Raw genomic sequence first — 22,086 nt, forward strand, 5'->3', positions numbered from 1 at the left:
TTCTGCATAAAAGTCTTATATTTCGGGACTTCCCTGGTGGTGCAGTGGTTAAGACTCCGCCTGCCAATGCAGGGGACACGGGTTCAAGCCCTGGTCCGGGAAGATCCCACATGCCGCAGAGCAACTAAGCCCGTGTGCCACAACTACTGAGCCTGCGCTCTAGAGCCCGCAAGCCACAACTACTGAGCCTGCGTGCTACAGCTACTGAAGCCCGTGTGCCTAGAGCCTGTGCTCCGCAACAAGAGAAGCCACCACAATGAGAAGCCCACGCACCGCAACGAAGAGTAGCCCCCGCTCGCCGCAACTAGAGAAAGCCTGCACGCAGCAACGAAGACCCAATGCAGCCAAAAATAAAATAAATAAATTTATAAAAAAAGTTTTCTTTAAAAAAAAGTCTTATATTTCTAAACAGACTTCAATTCTAGTCAGATTCACCTTTGTATTCCTATAAAGTTTTTATATCAGTTGATGCTCCTAATATATGTACTGTGAACATGCACTCAGTGAGCCTCATGTGTTAAAACTGTTTTTAAAGGATGTTCCCATACTCACATTTTTTACTCTGTTTTTCCACTTCTGCCTTCAGTCTCTTGTACTTGTCTGTTCTGTAAACCAGGACCCAGGTTATACCTGAAACATTAAAAGCAGCATGCTAACAGAGAAATGTTTGGAACGGTCACAACAGCCTTTATTAGTGGTTACCGTTAGATAAGAATGGATTTCAATTTTCTGCTCTATATTCACCAATAGTTAACTTTTTTCAAACGTTAAGACAACTGAATCTTCAACCAAAACTGTGACAAGATACGAAGGTGTCTTCACAAACACGCAAGTGAAACCTCCCCTAGACCGAAGAAACCTCGGCAATCGATTCCACACTACCCCTCCCGCTCCTGGAGGTAAGATTCCCTGGAATGGAGGTGAACCCCACTCCCACCCCCGCCAAAGGAAGCAAGGCTCGCGCCCTCTCCCTAGGCTCGAGGGACCCAGTGCCTAGGATCCTTCCCTCGGGGACTGATCAAACGTCAGAGAAGCAGCCGCTCTCACCCTCGGCGAGCAGAGCCGTGCACACGGAAATAAACACGATGAGCAGCGTGTCTGCGAACATGGTGCTCATCTTGCGCTTCAGTCTCTGCACTCCCACCCGCCAGGGGGGAAGCGCTCGAAAGCCAGGGAAAGTGAAGCGAAAACGACTTTCCTAGATTTCAGGACAGCCGAGTAACACACCGGCTCCGTCAGCCTGGAAGCCTCACTTCCCCTTCCGGGGCGCAGCGCCGGAAGTGCTCCTCCTGGCGTGTCGCGCTACCGCGAGAATCCCGTGGAAACCGAGCTGCGTGGGGCTTACGGGCTGGCGCTCAGGCCGAATCTCGCGAGAGTTGGAACTGGAGCAACTGAATCGGAGTTGCGGCGGCGGGACCTCGTCCGGTAGCGTTTGCTCGCGGTGGTGGAGTGGTGTGCTTTCTTCTCGCCCAGAGTCCACTTGTTTTGACTCGTCTTCGTTTCTGTCTCAGCCCCACATCTAAGGTCGAGTAGGTAGTTTACCCTAGGTTTGCGTAAAGTGAGGAGATTGACTTCCGCACACACGTACCGAATGTCTGTGTTTAGATGCCGGGCCACGGATTTGGGGCGCGAACGTCAATGAATCGTGGGCCGCTGGCTTCCAGGCACTCACATTCTAGTAAAGGAGAAAAACTTGTACATACGGTGTGATTAGGGTTTTAATAGAGGTATGACAAGAATGCTGCGGTGACCCAGTTGAGGGGATGGTCAGAGAAAGCTGGTAAAAGGAATTGAAGCAGTCGCTTAGAGAAGTCTGAGTTCTTTTGTAGAAAGCAGAGTCTTTCCAGGCAGAGACACGGTGCTTGAAAATACCCGGTGTGTAATAGAGCAGTGAGCGGTGTGTCTTGAGAAGGGGTCCTAAACCCAAATACCCATTATGGTCAGGTATAAAGTATTTTACACTGGGTGGGCGTAAGAAAATGGTGGGAGGTACTATGATGAGCAAGGGAGCACTAACTTTATCTGAAGGGAACAATTGATACATCCAACCAATTTCCCTTGGAGAATGAGCACCCAGTTTCCAATACCTTCCCATTTTTCAAGAAAATCCAAAAATCCTGATTTTATGTGAAATTTTAAAAGTTCAGTCTATAAATGCTGGTAACTCATTAAATTTTAAAATGGGTAGAGAAATTGTCTCATTAGCTTGGTTTCAGCCTTTTCAGCTTTTGCAGACTGTGTCTGTGTGAGTGTGTAGGAAAATCTGGAAGCTGGCTGAACTGTTTCCCCTTGACCTGTACTCTCTATCGTTTTTTTTTTCTTTTCTCCTAAACTCCAATGCATTTTATTTATAATTTTCCTATAACACTATATTTGGCCTTTATTAGTTATATGTGCATTTCTTGTCTCCTCTTTACACTTAGTGGCAGAGACCCTGTTTCCTTTTAACAGAGAAACAGAGTTTCTCTTCATGTGTCAGGATCAGTGGTAGGCACTGTAAGGTTGGAAAGGGTGATTAAGATACTACTCCTGACTTCCTTGTAAGTTATACATTATAACAACATATACTAGAGGTGTCAACTGAAAAAATTGCACAACCTGAAAGTTGGGAGTTACATTTTATTCCACGCGGACTTTCTGAGGCCTTAAGCCCGGGAGGCAGCCTTTCAGCTCTGAGACACTGCTCCAAAGAAGCAAGGGAGGAGCAAGGATATATAGGAGTTTTTGCAACAAAAACCAGGTAGTTGGCAATCAAAAGATTACTGCTAATTGAAGAAAAACCAGACGTCTCAAGCTTATGAATTTAGCTGTGTATGGGAAGATGCAAGAGTTTGGGCTTATTGAAATCCTTCCTTTGATATGCACCTTAACTGTCTAGGGCCAGCATCCTGTTTTTCACTCCATCCTGAATCCCCTCAGGTTGCACCATTGGGGACAGCTGCAGTGGCTGACAGCTTGGTGACCAGCAGCCTGTTTGTTTTTCTCTACCCTGAGTTGCCTCAGGGCTGATGTAGTGGCTGATGGCTTGATGGCCACAGTAGCCTATGTTTGCTGATATGGCAGGTGACATTTTACATCCACAGAGGTACTCATAAAATGTTACGGGAGCACAGATGAGGGCAAGATTGGTTCTTTCTGGAGGCGTTGGAAAAACTTCATCCCCCTTAAACTATTCAACTTCGATGGTTTTTATTCAGCTTTGTATCACCCATGGTAAATGCTGAGGTGCAACAGAGCATGACCTTTGAAGTAAGGCTTGGTTTTCTTTTTCTTTTTGGCCATGCCACGAGATTTCTGGATTGAACCCAGGGCCCCGACTGTGGGAGCACTGAGGCCTAACTGCTGGACCGCCAGGGAATTCCCCAGACCTGGTTTTCAATTCTGGCTTTGCAACTTAATTGACAGCAGTCCTTGAGCATATTGTTTAACATTTTTTTTTTTATAAATTTATTTATTTATTTATTTATTTTTGGGTGTGTTGGGTCTTCGTTTCTGTACAAGGGCTTTCTCTAGTTGCGGCGAGCGGGGGCTACTCTTCCTCGTGGTGTGCGGGCCTCTCACTGTCGCAGCCTCTCGTTGCAGAGCACAGGCTCCAGACGCGCAGGCTCAGTAGTTGTGGCTCACGGGCCCAGTTGCTCCGCAGCATGTGGGATCTTCCCAGACCAGGGCTCGAACCCATGTCCCCTGCATTGGCAGGCAGATTCTCAACCACTGCGCCACCAGGGAAGCCCTGTTTAACATCTTTGAGCCTCAATTTCCTTGTCTATAAAATAGTAATAGTATCAGCTACATGAAACTGTTAGGAAGATTAAATTAGAAAGAGTAATATTATAAAGCATATAAAACACATAGTTGATCAAATCCAACATGCTATTGATTAGAAGATGCACTATTATTTTATGTACTACTAAGAAAGAAAATAATTAAACCATGACACACCATTGATTGTAAGATGCATCCCATCCAGAGGTTTAAAATATGGGGGGAAAAGTCTTAAAATCAGTGAAATACGGTAATAAAAAGCATTTCAGTTATTCCTATGTTAATATTTACTACAGAACTGTCTGCTAGGATAACATTTCCTTCTCTAGGGAACAGTGCTAGAGGCAGTTCAGTGACATCTTTACTACATGCTACCAGATTCCTTTATCATACCTCTAAAGACTCATTGTATTAATTTTTAGATTTCAAAGTTTTCTCCATGAAGACCACTCTCCAAAAATTCACTGTCCTGCTCCAATTTCTCTACTATAAGGCTTTTGTACTGGGACTTCCTTTCACTATTCTCTAGGGTACGAGTCACTATTTCCTGGACCCACATCTTCCGCCTTAGTTTATACTTTTTTTATGTTGTGGTGCAACCTCAAGTAACTTCCTGTGAAAGGTAAATTGGAGCTAAACTTCAATGTTCTTACATTATTAGTAGTAATAATTAAGGATAATAATACCATTTTTTAAACAAATATTTAGTACTAGGCAAGGCATTGTAAAAGATTATGAGAGAAATTAAGTCTCTTCTCATAAGTGACGTATGAAAGGATATGGTCTTTAGTTCTGAATCGTAATCCTACTTCATGCAAGCTGTATTACTCTAGCAAGTTAATTTAATTTCTCTGAGCCTCATTTTTTTTTTTTAATCTATGAAGTAGAGGTAAAAATACCTACCTTCCAGAATTACTGTGAGGTTTGTATAGGGTTGAGAACAAAATTCTGGAGTCAGGCTACCTGTCTTCAAATCATGGCTTCACCACTCAATTTAATGTGCAATTTCAGGCAAATTATTTCACTGCACTGTGCCTTGGTTTCCTTAAATGTAAAATGGCATAATAATAATAGTACCTATGTCCAAAGTTGTTTTTTTTTAAATTATTTGAGCAAAATATTTAGAATGGTACCTGGCTCATAGAAAGGTCACAATAAGTGTTAACTGTTATTGTTACTGGTTCTTATTAAACCACCTAGCACATAATCCTTGAACTAGTTTTTTCTCATTCTATTCATTTTCCCTGTCCTCTTGCTTTCTTCAGTAGCTTCAGTTACCATTTATCCACTGATAATTCATTAAATAATATCTGTAGCTCAGGTTTCTTTTCTGATTCTCAGACCTAGTAACTTAACTGCCAACTGGGCGTTTCCGTTTGGATATCCCAGACTAAACCTATCCAGTTCTTTCACCCAAACTCCAATTTTCCCTTCTTCCCTTATACTTAGCAATCCAAGTGTTCATAGATGGATGAATGGATAACCAAAATGTGTCCATATACATATATATATATATATATATATATAATTCAGTCTTAAAAGAAGGAAATTCTAACACATTCTACGACGTAGATGAGCCTTGAAGACATTATGCTAAGTGAAATAAGCCAGTCACAAAAGTATGAATACTGTATTATTTCACTACGAGGTACTTAGAGTAGTGAAATCCATAGACACAGAAAGTAGAATGGTGGATGCTAAGGACTGGGAAGAGGAGAGAGAGGAGAGTTATTGTTTAATGGGCATAGAGTTTCAGTTTGGGAAGATGAAAAAGTTCAGGAGATGGATGTGGTGGGTGATTATTGCACAACAATATGAATGTACTTAATATCACTGAACTGTACCCTTAGACATAGTTAAAATAGTAGGCTTGATATTGTGCATATGTTACCATAGTTTAAAAAAACTTTTTTAAGTTGGACCATACCTAGAGGATGTGGATCAGCAGAATCTTTTAGTCATTTCTAGTGGGAGTATAAATTGGTACAGCCTCCTTTGAAAGTTTGTCATTACCCTGTAAAGATAAACATTTGGAAACCCCTTGACCTACCATTTTGCTCCAGGTATATACCCAAAAGAAACTTGAACAAGTACCAGGACATACACAAGATTGTTCATATGAGCATTCTCTTTAATATCAAAATCTGAAGACAACCCAAATGCCCATCTACAAGTAGAAGAATAGATAAATAAATTAGAATATATTTATACAGCACTCCAAATGAATTTATTAGTTATATGCCATAATGTGCATTAATCCTAGCAATATAATATTGAGTGAAAAGAGTCTGTAAGAATTACATACAGCATGTGATAGACTTCTTATAAAGTTAATAACTTCTAAGCTGCCCCCCAAAACTGTTTAGGAACACATATATATATATATATATATATATATATATATATACACACATATATATACATACATATATATATATATACACATATATATATACCTGTGATATTAAAAAGAAAAGCAAGAGAATGATGATTTAGATAGTGTTACCTTGAATGGGAAGAGGCTGGGTGATGCAATGGAGGGTCAAAGAGGTGAATGTAAATGTAAATTCATGTACTAGTTTTCATGTTGGTGATGACTTCATGGATATTTGTTTTATTTATTTGTTTGTTTATTTATTGGCTGCGCAGCTTCTGGGATCTTAGTTCCCCAACCAGGGATTGAACATGGGCCCTCAACAGTGAAAGCTCGGAGTTCTAACCACTGGAACGCCAGGGAATTTCCCTGTTGTATTATTTTAAATGAAAGAATGGATGAATGCTTGAGAGCCTTGAATGAACCAATGGTGAGAATGTGTCATGAGCCAAGAATAATAGTGAATCTAATTTTCTGCATCTGAGCTCAAAAGTGTTTTATCTTTTTACATTCAATTCGATATCTCTTTGATACAAGTAAAGAAAAGAAAGGCGGGAAATAATCTTTTAAATTACTTGCTATCAAGAAAAAATGATACTCTAGAAAAATGTGTCACATTTCTCTTGTGGCTTCAAGTACCCTCTGATTGACTGTCACTTTTGCCTGGGCATTTAAGCATCCCAAGTGTAGAAGATCAGTGATAGTGGAAAGACACCAAAATATCGAGTTTGGACGGGAATTTTGCAAAATAAGCAATGTTTCTTTTTAAGAAAATTAGTCTGCCAGCTTTACATAGGATAGATTTATTTGGAAGGGAGATTGCAGTCAGGAAAACCAACTATCAGGCATTCATCATGATGCAGTTTTAAGTGAGGAAGCCCTGAACTAAGTAGTATCAGCAGAAATTGACAAGAGAAAGTCCAAGAGAGTTTTGAAGGATGAAATAGTAATTCTTAGAATTAAATAAAATGAGGTGAACAAGAATACTTCAGTAATTCTAAGGTTTCTACCAGAGGCATTTCTAGGTGTATTGTGACCTAAAGCTTATACAATTCTTGGGCTCTTTTTACAAAGAAAAATATGGAATTACATGTCAAAATTAGGTACAAAAGTGAATACTTATTTACTTATTTTTGGGGGGGGGGATTTTGTTTTTAAATTCAAACAGAAAGTCACAAAAATTATACTCATCCTCATCAGTTCACTCAGTCCCATGTAATTAATTTTTTTTATCTTGATATTTTGTTAGCACTTTTATGAGTTCATCAGTTTTTCATTAGAGTTCTGAAAATGCTTATTCATTCAGTTCAGCAGTACAGTCAGTTACCAGAAACCTGTACTTGTCAGAGTCTTTTCCATGAATTTCTTGAAGATGAAACCCTTTTATAGGAACATATTTGCAAAAGCATCAGAGTACACCCAGAACTGTCTGTAAATGACATAAGACTTAAAAATGACCACAGTTAAAGATTTGATGAAAGTTCATAATAATGCAGTTGACAAGAAAATTAGTTATTTCTGAGATATACATTTTAAAGTAATAACTAAGATTATGACTTATAACATTATACCAGAACATATAAGATTTTTAGAAATTTCATGTAATGTCTGAAACATTTATATTAACATATTTCCATACAAATAACCCAATGAAAGTTTAGTATTAGTTGTTTTGTTTGTTTGTTTGTTTATACTGCAGGTTCTTAGTAGTCATCAATTTCATACACATCAGTGTATACATGTCAATCCCCATCGCCCAATTCAGCACACCACCATCCCCACCCCACCGCAGTTTTCCCCCCTTGGTGTCCATATGTCTGTTCTCTACATCTGTGTCTCAACTTCTGCCCTGCAAACAGGCTCATCTGTACCATTTTTATAGGTTCCACATACATGCGTTAATATACGATATTTGTTTTTCTCTTTCTGACATACTTCACTCTGCATGACAGTCTCTAGATCCATCCACGTCTCAACAAATGACTCAATTTCGTTCCTTTTTATGGCTGAGTAATATTCCATTGTATATATGTACCACAACTTCCTTATCCATTTGTCTGTTGATGGGCATTCAGGTTGCTTCCATGACCTGGCTATTGTAAATAGTGCTGCAATGAACATACGGGTGCATGTGTCTCTTTGAATTATGGTTTTCTCTGGGTATATGCTCAGTAGTGGGATTGCTGTGTCATATGGTAATTCTATTTTTAGTTTTTTAAGGAACCTCCATATTGTTCTCCATAGTGGCTGTATCAATTTACATTCCCACCAACAGTGCAAGAGGGTTCCCTTTTCTCCACACCCTCTCCAGCATTTGTTGTTTGTTGATTTTCTGATGATGCTCATTCTAACTGGTGTGAGGTGATACCTCATTGTAGTTTGGATTTGCATTTCTCTAATAATTAGTGATGTTGAGCTTCTTTTCATATGCTTCGTGGCCGTCTGTATGTCTTCTTTGGAGAAATGTCTATTTAGGTCTTCTGCCCATTTTTGGATTGGGGTGTTTGTTTCTTTAATATTGAGCTGAATGAGCTGTTTATATATTTTGGAGATTAATCCTTTGTCCGTTGATTCGTTTGCAAATATTTTCTCCCATTCTGAGGGTTGTCTTTTCGTCTTGTTTATGGTTTCCTTTGCTGTGCAAAAGCTTTGAAGTTTCATTAGGTCCCATTTGTTTATTTTTGTTTTTATTTCCGTTACTCTAGGAGGTGGATCAAAAAAGATCTTGCTGTGATTTATGTCAAAGAGTGTTCTTCCTATGTTTTCCTCTAAGAGTTTTATAGTGTCCAGTCTTACATTTAGGTCTCTAATCCATTTTGGGTTTATTTTTGTGTATGGTGTTAGGGAGTATTCTAATTTCATTCTTTTACAGGTAGCTGTCCAGTTTTCCCAGCACCACTTATTGAAGAGACTGTCTTTTCTCCATTGTATATCTTTGCCTCCTTTGTCATAGATTAGTTGACCATAGGTGCGTGGGTTTATCTCTGAGCATTATATCTTGTTCCATTGATCTATGTTTCTGTTTTTGTGCCAGTACCATATTGTCTTGATTACTGTAGCTTTGTAGTATAGTCTGAAGTCAGGGAGTCTGATTCCTCCAGCTCCGTTTTTTTCCCCCAAGACTGCTTTGGCTATTCGGGGTCTTTTGTGTCTCCATACAAATTTTAAGATGATTTGTTCTAGCTCTGGAAAAAATGCCATTGGTAATTTGATACGGATTGCATTGAATCTGTAGATTGCTTTGGGTAGTGTACTCATTTTCACAATGTTGATTCTTCCAATCCAAGAACATGGTATATCTCTCCATCTGTTGGTATCATCTTTAATTTCTTTCATCAGTGTCTTACAGTTTTCTGCATACAGGTCTTTTGTCTCCCTAGGTAGGTTTATTCCTAGGTATTTTATTCTTTTTGTTGCAATGGTAAATGGGAGTGTTTCCATAATTTTTCTTTCAGATTTTTCATCATTAGTGTATAGGAATGCAAGAGATTTCTGTGCATTAATTTTGTATCCTGCAACTTTACCATATTCATTAATTAGCTCTAGCAGTTTTCTGGTAGCAGTTTTAGGATTCTCTATGTATAGTATCATGTCATCTGCAAACAGTGACAGTTTTACTTCTTCTTTTCCAATTTGTATTCCTTTTATTTCTTTTTCTTCTCTGATTGCCGTGGCTAGGACTTCCAGAACTATGTTGAATAATAGTGTTGAGAGTGGACATCCTTGTCTCGTGCCTGATCTTAGAGGAAATGCTTTCAGTTTTTCACCGTTGAGAATGATGTTTGCTGTGGGTTTGTCATATATGGCCTTTATTATGTTGAGGTAGGTTCCTTCTATGCCCACTTTCTGGAGAGTTTTTATCATAAATGGGTGTTGAATTTTGTCAGAAGCTTTTTCTGCATCTATTGAGATGATCGTATGGTTTTTATTATTTAATTTGTCAATATGGTGTATCACATTGATTGATTTGCGTATATAGAAGAATCCTTGCATCCCTGGGATAAATCCCACTTGATCATGGTGTATGATCCTTTTAATGTGTTGTTGGATTCTGTTTGCTAGTATTTTGTTGAGGATTTTTGTATCTCTATTCATGAGTGATATTGGTCTGTAATTTTCTTTTCTTGTAGTGTCTTTGTCTGATTTTGGTATCAGGGTGATGGTGGCCTCATAGAATGAGTTTGGGAGTGTTCCTTCCTCTGCAATTTTTTGGAAGAGTTTGAGAAGGATGGGTGTTAGCTCTTCTCTAAATGTTTGATAGAATTCACCTGTGAAGCCATCTGGTCCTGGACTTTTGTTTGTTGGAAGATTTTTAATCACAGTTTCAATTTCATTACTTGTGATTGGTCTGTTCATATTTTCTGTTTCTTCCTGGTTCAGTCTTGGAAGGTTATACCTTTCTAAGAATTTGTCCATTTCTTCCAGGTTGTCCACTTTATTGGCATAGAGTTGCTTATAGTAGTCTCTTAGGATGCTTTGTATTCCTGCGGTGTCTGTTGTAACTTCTCCTTTTTCATTTCTGATTTTATTGATTTGAGTCCTCTCCCTCTTTTTCTTGATGAGTCTGGCTAATGGCTTATCAATTTTGTTTATCTTCTCAAAGAACCAACTTTTAGTTTTATTGATCTTTGCTATTGTTTTCTTTGTTTCTATTTCATTTATTTCTGCTCTGATCTTTATGGTTTCTTTCCTTCTGCTAACTTTGGGTTTTGTTTGTTCTTCTTTCTCTAGTTTCTTTAGGTGTAAGGTTGGATTGTTTACTTGAGATTTTTCTTGTTTCTTGAGATAGGCTTGTATAGCTATAAACTTCCCTCTTAGAAGTGCTTTTGCTGTATCCCATAGGTTTTGGGTCGTCGTGTTTTCATTGTCATTTGTCTCTAGGTATTTTTTGATTTCCTCTTTGATTTCTTCAGTGATCTCTTGGTTATTTAGTAACGTATTGTTTGGCCTCCATGTGTTTGTGTTTTTTACGTTTTTTTCCCTGTAATTCATTTCTAATCTCATAGCGTTGTGGTCAGAAAAGATTCTTGATATGATTTCAATTTTCTTAAATTTACTGAGGCTTGATTTGTGACCCAAGATGTGATCTATCCTGGAGAATGTTCCGTGCGCACTTGAGAAGAACGTGTAATCTGCTGTTTTGGGATGGAATGTCCTATATATATCAATGAAATCTATCTGGTCTATTGTGTCATTTAAAGCTTCTGTTTCCTTATTTATTTTCATTTTGGATGATCTGTCCATTGGTGTAAGTTGGGTGTTAAAGTCCCCCACTATTATTTTGTTACTGTCAATTTCCTCTTTTATAGCTGTTAGCAGTTGCCTTATGTATTGAGATGCTCCTATGTTGGGTGCCTATATATTTATAATTGTTATATCTTCTTCTTGGATTGATCCCTTGATCATTATGTAGTGTCCTTCCTTGTCTCTTGTAACATTCTTTATTTTAAAGTCTATTTTATCTGATATGAGTATAGCTACTCCAGCTTTCTTTTGATTTCCATTTGCATGGAATATCTTTTTCCATCCCCTCACTTTCAGTCTGTATGTGTCCCTAGGTCTAAAGTGGGTCTCTTGTAGACAGCATATATATGGGTCTTGTTTTTGTATCCATTCAGCAAGCCTGTGTCTTTTGGTTGGAGCATTTAATCCATTCACGTTTAAGGTAATTATCGATATGTATGTTCCTATGACCATTTTCTTAATTGTTTTGGGTTTGTTTTTGTAGGTCCTTTTCTTCTCTTGTGTTTCCCACTTAGAGAAGTTCCTTTAGCATTTGTTGTAGAGCTGGTTTGGTGGTGCTGAATTCTCTTAGCTTTTGCTTGTCTGTAAAGCTTTTGATTTCTCCGTAGAATCTGAATGAGATCCTGCCGGGTAGAATAATCTTGGTTGTAGGTTCTTCCCTTTCATCACTTTAAGTATATCATGCCACTCCCTTCTGGCTTTTAGAGTTTCTGCTGAGAAATCAGCTGTTAACCTTATGGGAGTTCCCTTGTATGTTATTTGTCGTTTTTCCCTTGCTGCTTTCAATAATTTTCCTTTGTTTTAAATTTTTGTCAGTATGATTACTATGTGTCTCGGCGTGTTTCTCCTTAGGTTTATCCTGTATGGGACTCTCTGTGCTTCCTGGACTTGGGTGGCTATTTCCTTTCCCATGTTAGGGAAGTTTTCGGCTATACTCTCTTCAAATATTTTCTCTGGTCCTTTCTCTCTCTCTTCTCCTTCTGGGACCCCTATAATGCGAATGTTGTTGCGTTTAATGTTGTCCCAGAGGTCTCTTAGACTGTCTTCATTTCTTTTCATTCTTTTTTCTTTAGTCTGTTCCGCAGCAGTGAATTCCACCATTCTGTCCTCCAGGTCACTTATTCATTCTTCTGCCTCAGTTATTCTGCTATTGATTCCTTCTAGTGTAGTTTTCATTTCAGTTATTGTATTGGTCATCTCTCTTTGTTTGTTCTTTAATTCTTCTAGGTCTTTGTTAATCATTTCTTGCATATTCTCAGTCTTTGCCTCCATTCTTTTTTTTTTTATAGACTTTACATTTTTTTTTAAAGACTTTTTTGATGTCGACGATTTTTAAAGTCTTTATTGAATTTGTTACAGTATTGCTTCTGTTTTACGTTTTGGTTTTTTGGCCGCGAGGCATGTGGGATCTTACCTCCCCGACCAGGAATCGAACCTGCACCCCCTGCATTGGAAGGCGAAGTCTTAACCACTGGACCACCAGGGAAGTCCCCCATTTTTTTTAAAGTGTTTATTTATTTATTTATAGCTGTGTTGGGTCTTCGTTTCTCTGTGAGGGCTTTCTCTAATTGTGGCAAGCGGGGGCCACTCTTCATCGCAGTGCGCGGGCCTCTCACTATCACGGCCTCTCTTGTTGCAGAGCACAGGCTCCAGACGCGCAGGCTCAGTAGTTGTGGCTCACGAGCCTAGTTGCTCCGTGGCATGTGGGATCTTCCCAGACCAGGGCTCGAACCCATGTCCCCTGCATTGGCAGGCAGATTCTCAACCGCTGCGCCACTAGGGAAGCCCTTTGCCTCCATTCTTATTCCGAGGTCCTGGATCATCTTCACTATCATTATTCTGAATTCTTTTTCTGGAAGGTTGCCTATCTCCACTTCATTTAGTTGTTTTTCTGGGGTCTTTTCTTGTTCCTTCATCTGGTATATAGCCCTCTGCCTTTTCATCTTGTCTATCTTTCTGTAAATGTGGTTTTTGTTCCACAGGCTGAAGGATTGTAGTTTTTCTTGCTTCTGCTGTCTGCCCTCTGGTGGTTGAGGCTATTTAAGAGGCTTGATGGGAGGCTCTAGTGGTAGGTAGAGCTGAGTGTTGCTGTGGCATTCAGAGCTCCGTGAAACTTTAATCCACTTGACTGTTGATGGGTGGGGCTGGGTTCCCTCCCTGTTGGTTGTTTTGCCTGAGGCAACCCAACACTGGAGCCTACCTGGGCTCTTTGGTGGGGCTAATGGCAGACTCTGGGAGGGCTCACGCCAAGGAGTACTCCCCAGAACCTCCGCTGCCGGTGTCCTTGTCCCCACGGTGAAACAGAGCCAGCCCCCGCCTCTGCAGGAGACCCTCCAACACTAGCAAGTAGGTCTGGTTCAGTCTCCCCCAGGGTCACTGCTCCTTCCCCCAGGTCCCGATGCACACACTATTCCGTGTGCGCCCTCCAACAGTGGGGTCTCTGTTTCCCCCAGTCCTGTAGAAGTCCTGCAATCAATTCCCACTAGGCTTCAAAGTCTGATTCTCTATGAATTCCTCCTCCCGTTGCCAGACCCCCAGGTTGGGAAGCCTGACGTGTGGCTCAGAATCTACACTCCAGTGGGTGGACTTCTGTGGTATAAGTGTTTGCCAGTCTGTGAGTCACCCACCCAGCAGTTATGGGATTTGATTTTACTCTGATTGTGCCCCTCCTACCATCTCACTGTGGCTTCTCCTCTGTCCTTGGACGTGGGGTATCCTCCTTGGTGAAGGCCAGTGTCTTTCTGTCGATGATTGTCCAGCAGCCAGTTGTGATTCTGGTGCTCTCGCAAGAGGGAGTGAGAGCACGTCCTTCTACTCCGCCATCTTGGTTAGTCCCACCACTATTTTTTTTAACATGAATATAACGAACTGATAACTTCATTCTGCCTTTGATTTTGGTCATTAGACCTTCATTGTTATTTAATGACAGTATTATGTGACAAGAGGAAATGACTGCCAATGATATTTCTCTAATCAGCATTTGCTAATGAATGAATGAAAATAAAGCACTGTCTTTTATTTTCTATCTTCTTTAATATCCTGGAGTATCACCTTTTATACTATAAGAGAGTGGTTATCTTTTATTTGTTACAGGATATGTTTCAATTAGACTATTGCAAACTTGAATAACCGGAAAGGTCAGGCAGGTAGCGTGAATATGTCAGTCCATTCTGGAGTATTTAACAGAGAAAGTAGGGTGGGAACTATAGTGAAATGAAGAGTGAGGTCCCACCTAAAGCTATCCCCATGCCATTTGTCAAACAAAACATGCCTTCTGGTTGGAATTTGACCAAAAAGCAGGCTAATGTGCTACTCGTATTCAATTCCTAGCCCTTTCATTAAATTACTCCTAATTATTATAGTGGCCAAGACCCTGGAATTTACTACACTTGTGAGGTATTATTTTCACTTTAGTTCTAAGATTATTTTCTGCCTCATGTTGTTAATATATTATGGTATAGCTCCTCTAGTTTTTATTCTCACATTTTCTTCCTTATTTCTGTTCCTAACTTTTTTCTTCCCGTCTTTCCTACTTTCCTGCTGTATCCTTCATTCTTGCTCTTGGAATCAATGCAGTCAAGTCATGGTTGTCCAGAATGCAAGGTAGAGTTGGTTCTCTTTCAGTGTCACACTTCAGTGAAATGTCTAGAGTTCTCTTGTTTGCCTTTTAAGTACATTCACCTGCAGTTCAACTTCGGCTATAATTTTTATTTTTCTACGTGTTTGTATCAATTGAATTAGGCTAATAGCAGACTATTCTGACCACAACATTACTAAATATGTGTAGCAGGTATGTGCATTGGAGCCCAGAAAAGTAGAAAAGAGTAAAAACATAGAAAGGTATGAATAAGGAACTATCACTTTGAAATTAGATATAACTAAAGTTTTCATTTATAATTTGTCTGCTAAAATTCATTTAGCTCCTCATGCAAAAGTCATGGCTCAGATTCTTCTGAGTCTTTTATGACAACCAAACAAAAAATCTAGTCATTTTTCAAGAGGAGTTAACTGATCATCTGGATGATGAGTACTAGGTGTGTATCTCATCTTAAAGATGATAGCTGTCTGGTCTTTTACCCTCACTTAGACCTGATATTGAAACATTTTCATGCCTTTATACCTTCTGCACCACAAAATTATTGCTGTGTAATATAGGATGCCATAATCTGCCTGCTCTAGGGTGTTAGCAACAGCATAAGAGCAACCTCCTTGGTTTGTCTGTTTTCTGCTAGAGCATGTTGCATCATTACATTGTCAGCTAAGGATATTTCTTAACACATAGCCAAAAGCAATTTTTTGCACATCTCATTGCATTATAAATTAAATGTGTTATTTAGTTGGGGAGGTGAATCTAGTACCATCTGTAGCAACAGCGTGATGGGAATTTTAGTCCCACCCAGAATATTACAGGATTTTTGTCTTTGACATTAAAATTCAGCATCTTTACTAAACCTGACAAGCTGTTGCCCAAAAGAGGCAGTTTCTGATTTGTAAATGCTTAAATATTTAAATATCTCAAAGAATAGTATTAGTCACTACAACCTTTCTGGTGCCCAGAAACTTTCTGTTTCTTTGCAACCACATAATTATGGCAACCAGTAAAATTTTATACTGAGAAAGGTTGCTTGTTATGACTGGCTCTTTCACCTCCAGATCTCTCAGAGTGATACGCGAAATGAGTTTTGTTTCAAAGAGATAGTGTCATTTTAGAACAGATGTTATGTCACTTTATTCAGAAGCTTCCTCTCTTTTATCCAGAGAAACCAGGGGGAAATTGTCAGAATGACAATGACTGTCTATATTTAACTTAGAAGAGAACATGTTTTCTGTAAATGTAAATAATGGTCAGAATAATCTGGGATGTATTAGATTACAATTTAGAAGATCTAGAGTCACTTTCTCATCATATCTTTCATCTTGAAATCACTTTCATCATCTCTTCGAGAACTGTCAATGTGAAAAGGAATTATACTGATGAGGTACTGACATTGTACGTTAGGCTGAGGAGACCAGTGAGCGAAGTCCTTAAGAACTTGGATTTGAATTTCAGCCCTGCCACTTAGAAGTTGTGCAGTTTCTCTAAAACTATTTCCTCTTCCACCTAGGAATCATAAGAGCCCCCCTCCCAGGGTGTTTGTGAAACACAGGGAGAATGCACCAAAAATGATAAGCATAATGTCCGGCACGTAATAAGCTCTCAATAAATGGCAGTTGCTATTATTGCTAGAAATATGTATAATAAACTCCATGTAGCCAATGGTCAGTTATCCCTGCAAAAAGAGAAATGCAGAATGGTTGGGCTGCTGAATTACAGCAAATTATTTAACAACACTATATAGAAAAGCAAACAACTTTTCTTCAATAATAAGTGTAATACATCCTTCATTCTTAAAATTTTTTTAAAAATGTCCTGTTAACTAAAAGAATTTCACTGGTCCAGTTTTCTTTTCTCCTTTCATTTCCTCTTGCCATCCTTTAGTCAAGATACTCATAAGCTCTGACAGCCCAAATGTCAGCCGAGATGAGGTGAAAGAAAGACAAGGAAATAGCCTGAAGAGTCCATGAACTCAAAACTTGTCCCCGGATAATTAAGAAATGGAAATGAGCATATCTGAAGGATTTCATTGTGGTTTTCTCTCATTACACTGTTGGACAAAGTACAGATTTTTTCCCACTAATGAGATTTTGCCATGACTGAAGCTGATTTTTGCTATCATGATACCTGGAAGCCTAATTCCTGGCTGGACTTTCTCTAAACACCCTTGTTAGCATCTCAAACTATTTCCTCTGGAAAGAATGTAAAGCAGATTCAGGTGTTGTGTGTATTTACAATTTGAAAGCCAAAACATTTTATTTCAATAGATTTTAAAGGAAAAAGAGAAGTACAAACATGTTTTAAAGATCCATCCAAAAACCATTTATTTAGCACAGACTGCTCCAGACTCTGTGCTGGGGTTGGAATTGAGAACACAGCCATAGTGTCAGACCTCAGGGAGCACAGAGGACAATCAAGTGACAGCCCATAAATGCACTATTGCACACAGAGAAACAAAGCTTATAAAATGGGATATGCTCTGTGCTTCTTTCTAAATTAAAGGCAACATCCTCAGAGGAGTAATTTTGAAAAAACTACACATACACACACACACACACACACACACACACACACGCATATATCTTTATTGGACTCATTATATATTTTTTCAATAAAGAAATATATATATATATTTTCCAATCAAGAAAAACCAAATAAAAGAAATGAAGACCTTCAGTACTTTAGATAATTCTATGAACGTTAAGAAAAAACAATCCATTATATTCCATTCTTCTTTCTCAATTTTTTTTACAGAGAAACTCAGAGAACTGTTTTTATTCTGCTGGTTTAGGAGAGGGTAATTGAATTTTAAGTACCTTTTTCTGCCAGCCTTAAAATCATATCTACCTATGAGAAAATGATTGTCCAATAATAAAAAAGAGAAAGAAAGAAAAAAGAAGTTAGTCAAAACTTTAAGGAAATAAAGGTTTAGATTTTTTTTTTAAGTTTTTGGCCGCACCCCACGGCATGTGAGATCTTAGTTCCCCGGCCAGGGATCAAACCCACACCTCCTGCATTGGAAGGCAAAGTCTTAACCACTGGACCACCGGGGAAGTCCCTAGATTTTTGTTTGATAAACACCGTGTTCCATCTTGATTAATTGACTTTTTATTTTCCCTTATAAAAAACTTCTCTGATTATTACATATGGCTTAATTGTCCTAAAATAATGTCATTATTGCAGTCTTCCCATGAGGGATTGTAGTGTGTTTACCAGACATGGTAGGAAAGGAAAAGGAACTCCACTTATTTCTCAGCCTGGATTTCTGCTCACATTCAAGAATTCCTCTGCTTACCTGGCCACCTTCAACTTGTGAATCCACAGATTTTGATATGGCGATGAGAACTGTGGAGTTTTCAGTTGTGTAAAGTGGGAACACAGCCCATTGACATCATGCCCAAGATGGTCAGTACATGGTAGCTATCAAACAAGGGTTCTTGAAGGAAGAGCTTTGTGTGGCCATCTCTGCGTGTCAGGAAAGTCAAGTGTGAAAAGATTGCAAAGGATCTCATTGGCATTTACACAGGTCAACCAGGGCTGGTAGAGGCAGGATTAGGAGAAAGGTGTGTTTACCCTCGTTAACCCTAAAGGCAAAGGACACAGACCTTGAGTCTTGAGAGAACTAGAGATTCAAACTTATTAGTAAGATTAAGATAACCTAGTAAAGTGAACATCTAGATTTTTCCCAACTAATTAGGGTTATATGTGAGTGTATCTGAGCAAAAGTAAATTTTTATAATAATTATCCCTAGTTGTTCCACAGCACTCTCTTGGTCTTAAGATATACCATTCAATGTTTCCCTAGGCAACTCTAAAGCTGTCCTCATTTTCGATATGTGTATATATACACACACTATAAATAATTTATGTTGTATATATAAAACATATATTTAATTTGAAGTGTACAGTTTTTGACTGTAAAATAAAGAAGACAAACTAGACACTTCAGCTAATGAAACCTGCAATTAAGAAATTTTATGATGGGCCTAATCAATTGAGTTCATATAGCCCATGTTTCAGAGCAAGAAATTAGTTTCCCTGTGTTTGAAACCTGGTCCTATGAATTAATAACTATGCAACCTTGCCAACATGCCTGAATTCCTCTGAGCTTCAGTTCTTATCAGCTATAAAATAGGATAATAAATAATACTGGACTCATAGAGTTGCTTTGAGGATTAAATAATGTAACACATGAAAAGAACTTAGAACTCTGCCTGTGAAAAAGTAGCATTTCGTAAATGTTAGCTGTTATTATTTCAATGTGCTTACTTTATAAAGTGCTTCTCATGACATAATGGTATGTCAGTACAATTAAGAGTTTTGCAGTTGTACATGTTGATAGAGCATAATTCCTGGTGCAGAGTTGGCATTCAATAATTTTGCTACATATGGGTGAAAAAATGACTAAAGTATGCATGTGAAATATAACAATTATTAATATTTATAAATTAAGAAAATATGTTGACTAATACATCTTTTTGAAGACATTTCAATAGTTCAGGCTATTTTAATATATGCTGACATATATAGAATTTTAGTAAAAATACATGAGTTTGCCTTTGACATTAATTTCCGTCTTCAATCTTATTTTAAAATTTTGTGCATTCAATTTTTCAGAATTTGAAAAAAATAACAATTTTACCACTGTTCACTGTATTATGAATCTTATCCCTAATATGTTTTTCCCATGATCTCACCACTTGGATAATTAAGTCCAAAACAGATAGAAACTTTAAAGCTCGTACTACACAATGTGTTTTTTTCTTAGTATACCTACTGCAGGAATAGCCATGAATTCTAAAGTAGCAACCAAAGTTGGCTATAAACTTAAAAGTGGTCATATTCATTCTTCTTATGTCATTAATTTAAAGAATCAAAATCATAAAATATAAAGGGACATAATTTGCTAAAATAGTTTTGAATTTTGTTATAAAATAGTTTAAACTTACTGAAAATTATAGAAAATACTGTCACAAATACTTGTGTTCTTGCTATCCAATTTTACCAAATCATAACATTTTGCTATATTGGCTTCAGATATTTTTTAATAAAAAATATATTACAGGTACCCCTGAAGTCCTCTGAAACCATTCCCCTGTTGTGCTGAGATAACCACAAAATAGAGTTTAACGTCTGTAATTCCCAAGCTGTCTTATGATATTAATGTTTGTCATACATATATACATGTAGACATAAATAATTTACAGTATTATTTCATGTAATTTTAACTTTATATCATGATAACTTACTATAGGTTTTCTTCTGCAAATTATTTGCTCAAGATTTTTTTTAAGATTTATCTATCTTGATAAATGAAGGTGTATTTCATTTAATTTAACTGCTGCTTAAATTTCATTGAATAAATATATCATAATGTATTTATTTATTATTAACACACTATTAGAAACAATGTTGCAATGAATGTTCTTTAACAAATTCCTTTTGTACATGTGGGAGAATTTCTCTAAAGTAGAAGTGGAATTAAGTCAAAGTGGAATTTTCTGGGTACTTGAGTGCATAAACTTCACCAGACATAGACAAATTTACCTAAAAAGTATATGTACAAATGTATACTTTCTGTCCACAGTCTATGAAAATTCCTGTGTCTTTGAATCATTGCCTATACATTTCCCCAGAATTATTTGCACTTTGTGCTGAATGACAAAATTGTCAAATCCTACTCTTTTTTTGTACATTCAGATAGCTTGGTTACAAATAAGAATAGTGCTGCTTCATTTCTTAAATTGGATTCAGTTCACAGTGGCTGAACTGTGAGGTCTTAGGAGACATGAGCTCAGTGGTTCTCAGTGGTTCTCAATCTTGGCAATACTTTAGATTTACCTAGATCATTTTTAAAATTCTGATGCTCAAGCCTCACCCCAGACCTGTTAAATAAGACTCTCCTTGGGGGTGAAGGGCAGGGGGATGTGGGTGCCGTGCTAGTTGCCCCACCTACCACCCTTGGAACTCAGATCCCAAAGTGATCCTAATATGCAGTCAGTGTTGGAAATTATTGCCCTTGTGTATGTCTGATAAGAAAGAGAATAAAGCCAGAGGGAGAAAAAAAAGATACTTGGCTGTAGACCCATCTCTAAAGTGAGTGGTGAACTGGAGCTTGATTCTTAATAGTTTTATCTATAATGAATAAGTAAATTAGCATCTGGGGAACAATAGTAGGTATTCCAGAATTTGGCAATGCTTGAGACCAAGAATATAACAAGAGTTAGTGTGCCGACAGTTGGGAATAGAACTACAGATCCAGGGTCAGGATGCAGTACCTTTAAGGTAAGGCAGTTTATGAAGTCCAGGCACGTGAATGGACCCCAAACAAGTAGGTTTGTTTTCTAGGCAGAAAATTTGGAAAAAGCCAGTGAGTGTTAGAGAAAAGCTTTGTCTATGTGGGCACCATTGGCTCATAGCAAATAGCAATAATTCCAACCCCATTAGCTGGTTAATGCCAGTTATAAATGTTTTGTCAGACTTAATTAGAATAAGTTTTGAAAATAAGTTATGCTTAAACGTGTAAGATATAAGCTTCTAACTGGTGATCAGAGGTCATGGAAGAGTCAAGGATAAACTGAAATGCCCCAAGTTATAATGAATGAGGAAAAGTTTTGATTTGGTTCATCATTTGTAACATAAGCTATTGACATAAACCAAGAATTTGTATTTAATTAAGATTGTTTCATAACTAGATTAAGTATTCTACTTTACCAAGAGTGTCAAAATCTACTATAAATATAAGGTAACAAATGTTCATGGAATCTCAGCTATAGCAACAACCATTTTTCATCCTTTCCTCAGTCAGTACAGTTATTTCAGTTTTTTATAGAAAAAAATGAATTGAAAGACCATTTGGCTTTGCTGACATGATCGGTTGCAAAGCTATTGGAAAGTTAAATATCAAATTATTATTTGTAGGACAAGAAGATATTGACATTACTGTATAGTTCATGTAATTATCTGACACATTCAGGAGAGATTAAGATTTCTAAAATTGTATCCTAGTTAGAACCCCTAGAAGCTTTTCTTTAAAAATAAAATACCTTAGGGAAAATTAAAGGCATCCAAGATATTTTTAAATTGTCATTGTGCATTCAACTTAAAAGAC

At 37.9% G+C, this 22,086-nt stretch overlaps 2 protein-coding genes across 3 annotated transcripts in view; one reads left to right on the top strand and one right to left on the bottom strand.

Annotated features, from left to right (window-relative positions):
* TMCO1 (transmembrane and coiled-coil domains 1) overlaps positions 1 to 1,323 on the bottom strand; it is a 57,154-nt gene extending 55,831 nt beyond the window's left edge. The window contains exons 1-2 of the mRNA XM_036869504.1: positions 1,048 to 1,323; positions 553 to 630 (exon numbers count right to left, since the gene is read on the bottom strand). Of these exons, the coding sequence (XP_036725399.1) occupies positions 553 to 630; positions 1,048 to 1,117 (148 nt within the window). The 5' untranslated portion in view covers positions 1,118 to 1,323. The remainder of the gene's footprint in view (positions 1 to 552; positions 631 to 1,047) is intronic.
* A 48-nt stretch (positions 1,324 to 1,371) lies between these two features.
* The window catches only part of LOC118891581 (protein piccolo-like), a 28,195-nt gene continuing 7,480 nt past the window's right edge, over positions 1,372 to 22,086 (top strand). The window contains exon 1 of one of the 2 annotated variants that reach the window (XR_005019160.1): positions 1,372 to 1,529. The gene's annotated coding sequence lies outside the window, so the exon portion shown is untranslated. The remainder of the gene's footprint in view (positions 1,530 to 22,086) is intronic. The other variant, XM_036845298.1, reaches the window with a different exon arrangement.

This window comes from Balaenoptera musculus, chromosome 1 (genome assembly GCF_009873245.2).
Source record: "Balaenoptera musculus isolate JJ_BM4_2016_0621 chromosome 1, mBalMus1.pri.v3, whole genome shotgun sequence".
Taxonomy (NCBI): domain Eukaryota; kingdom Metazoa; phylum Chordata; class Mammalia; order Artiodactyla; family Balaenopteridae; genus Balaenoptera; species Balaenoptera musculus.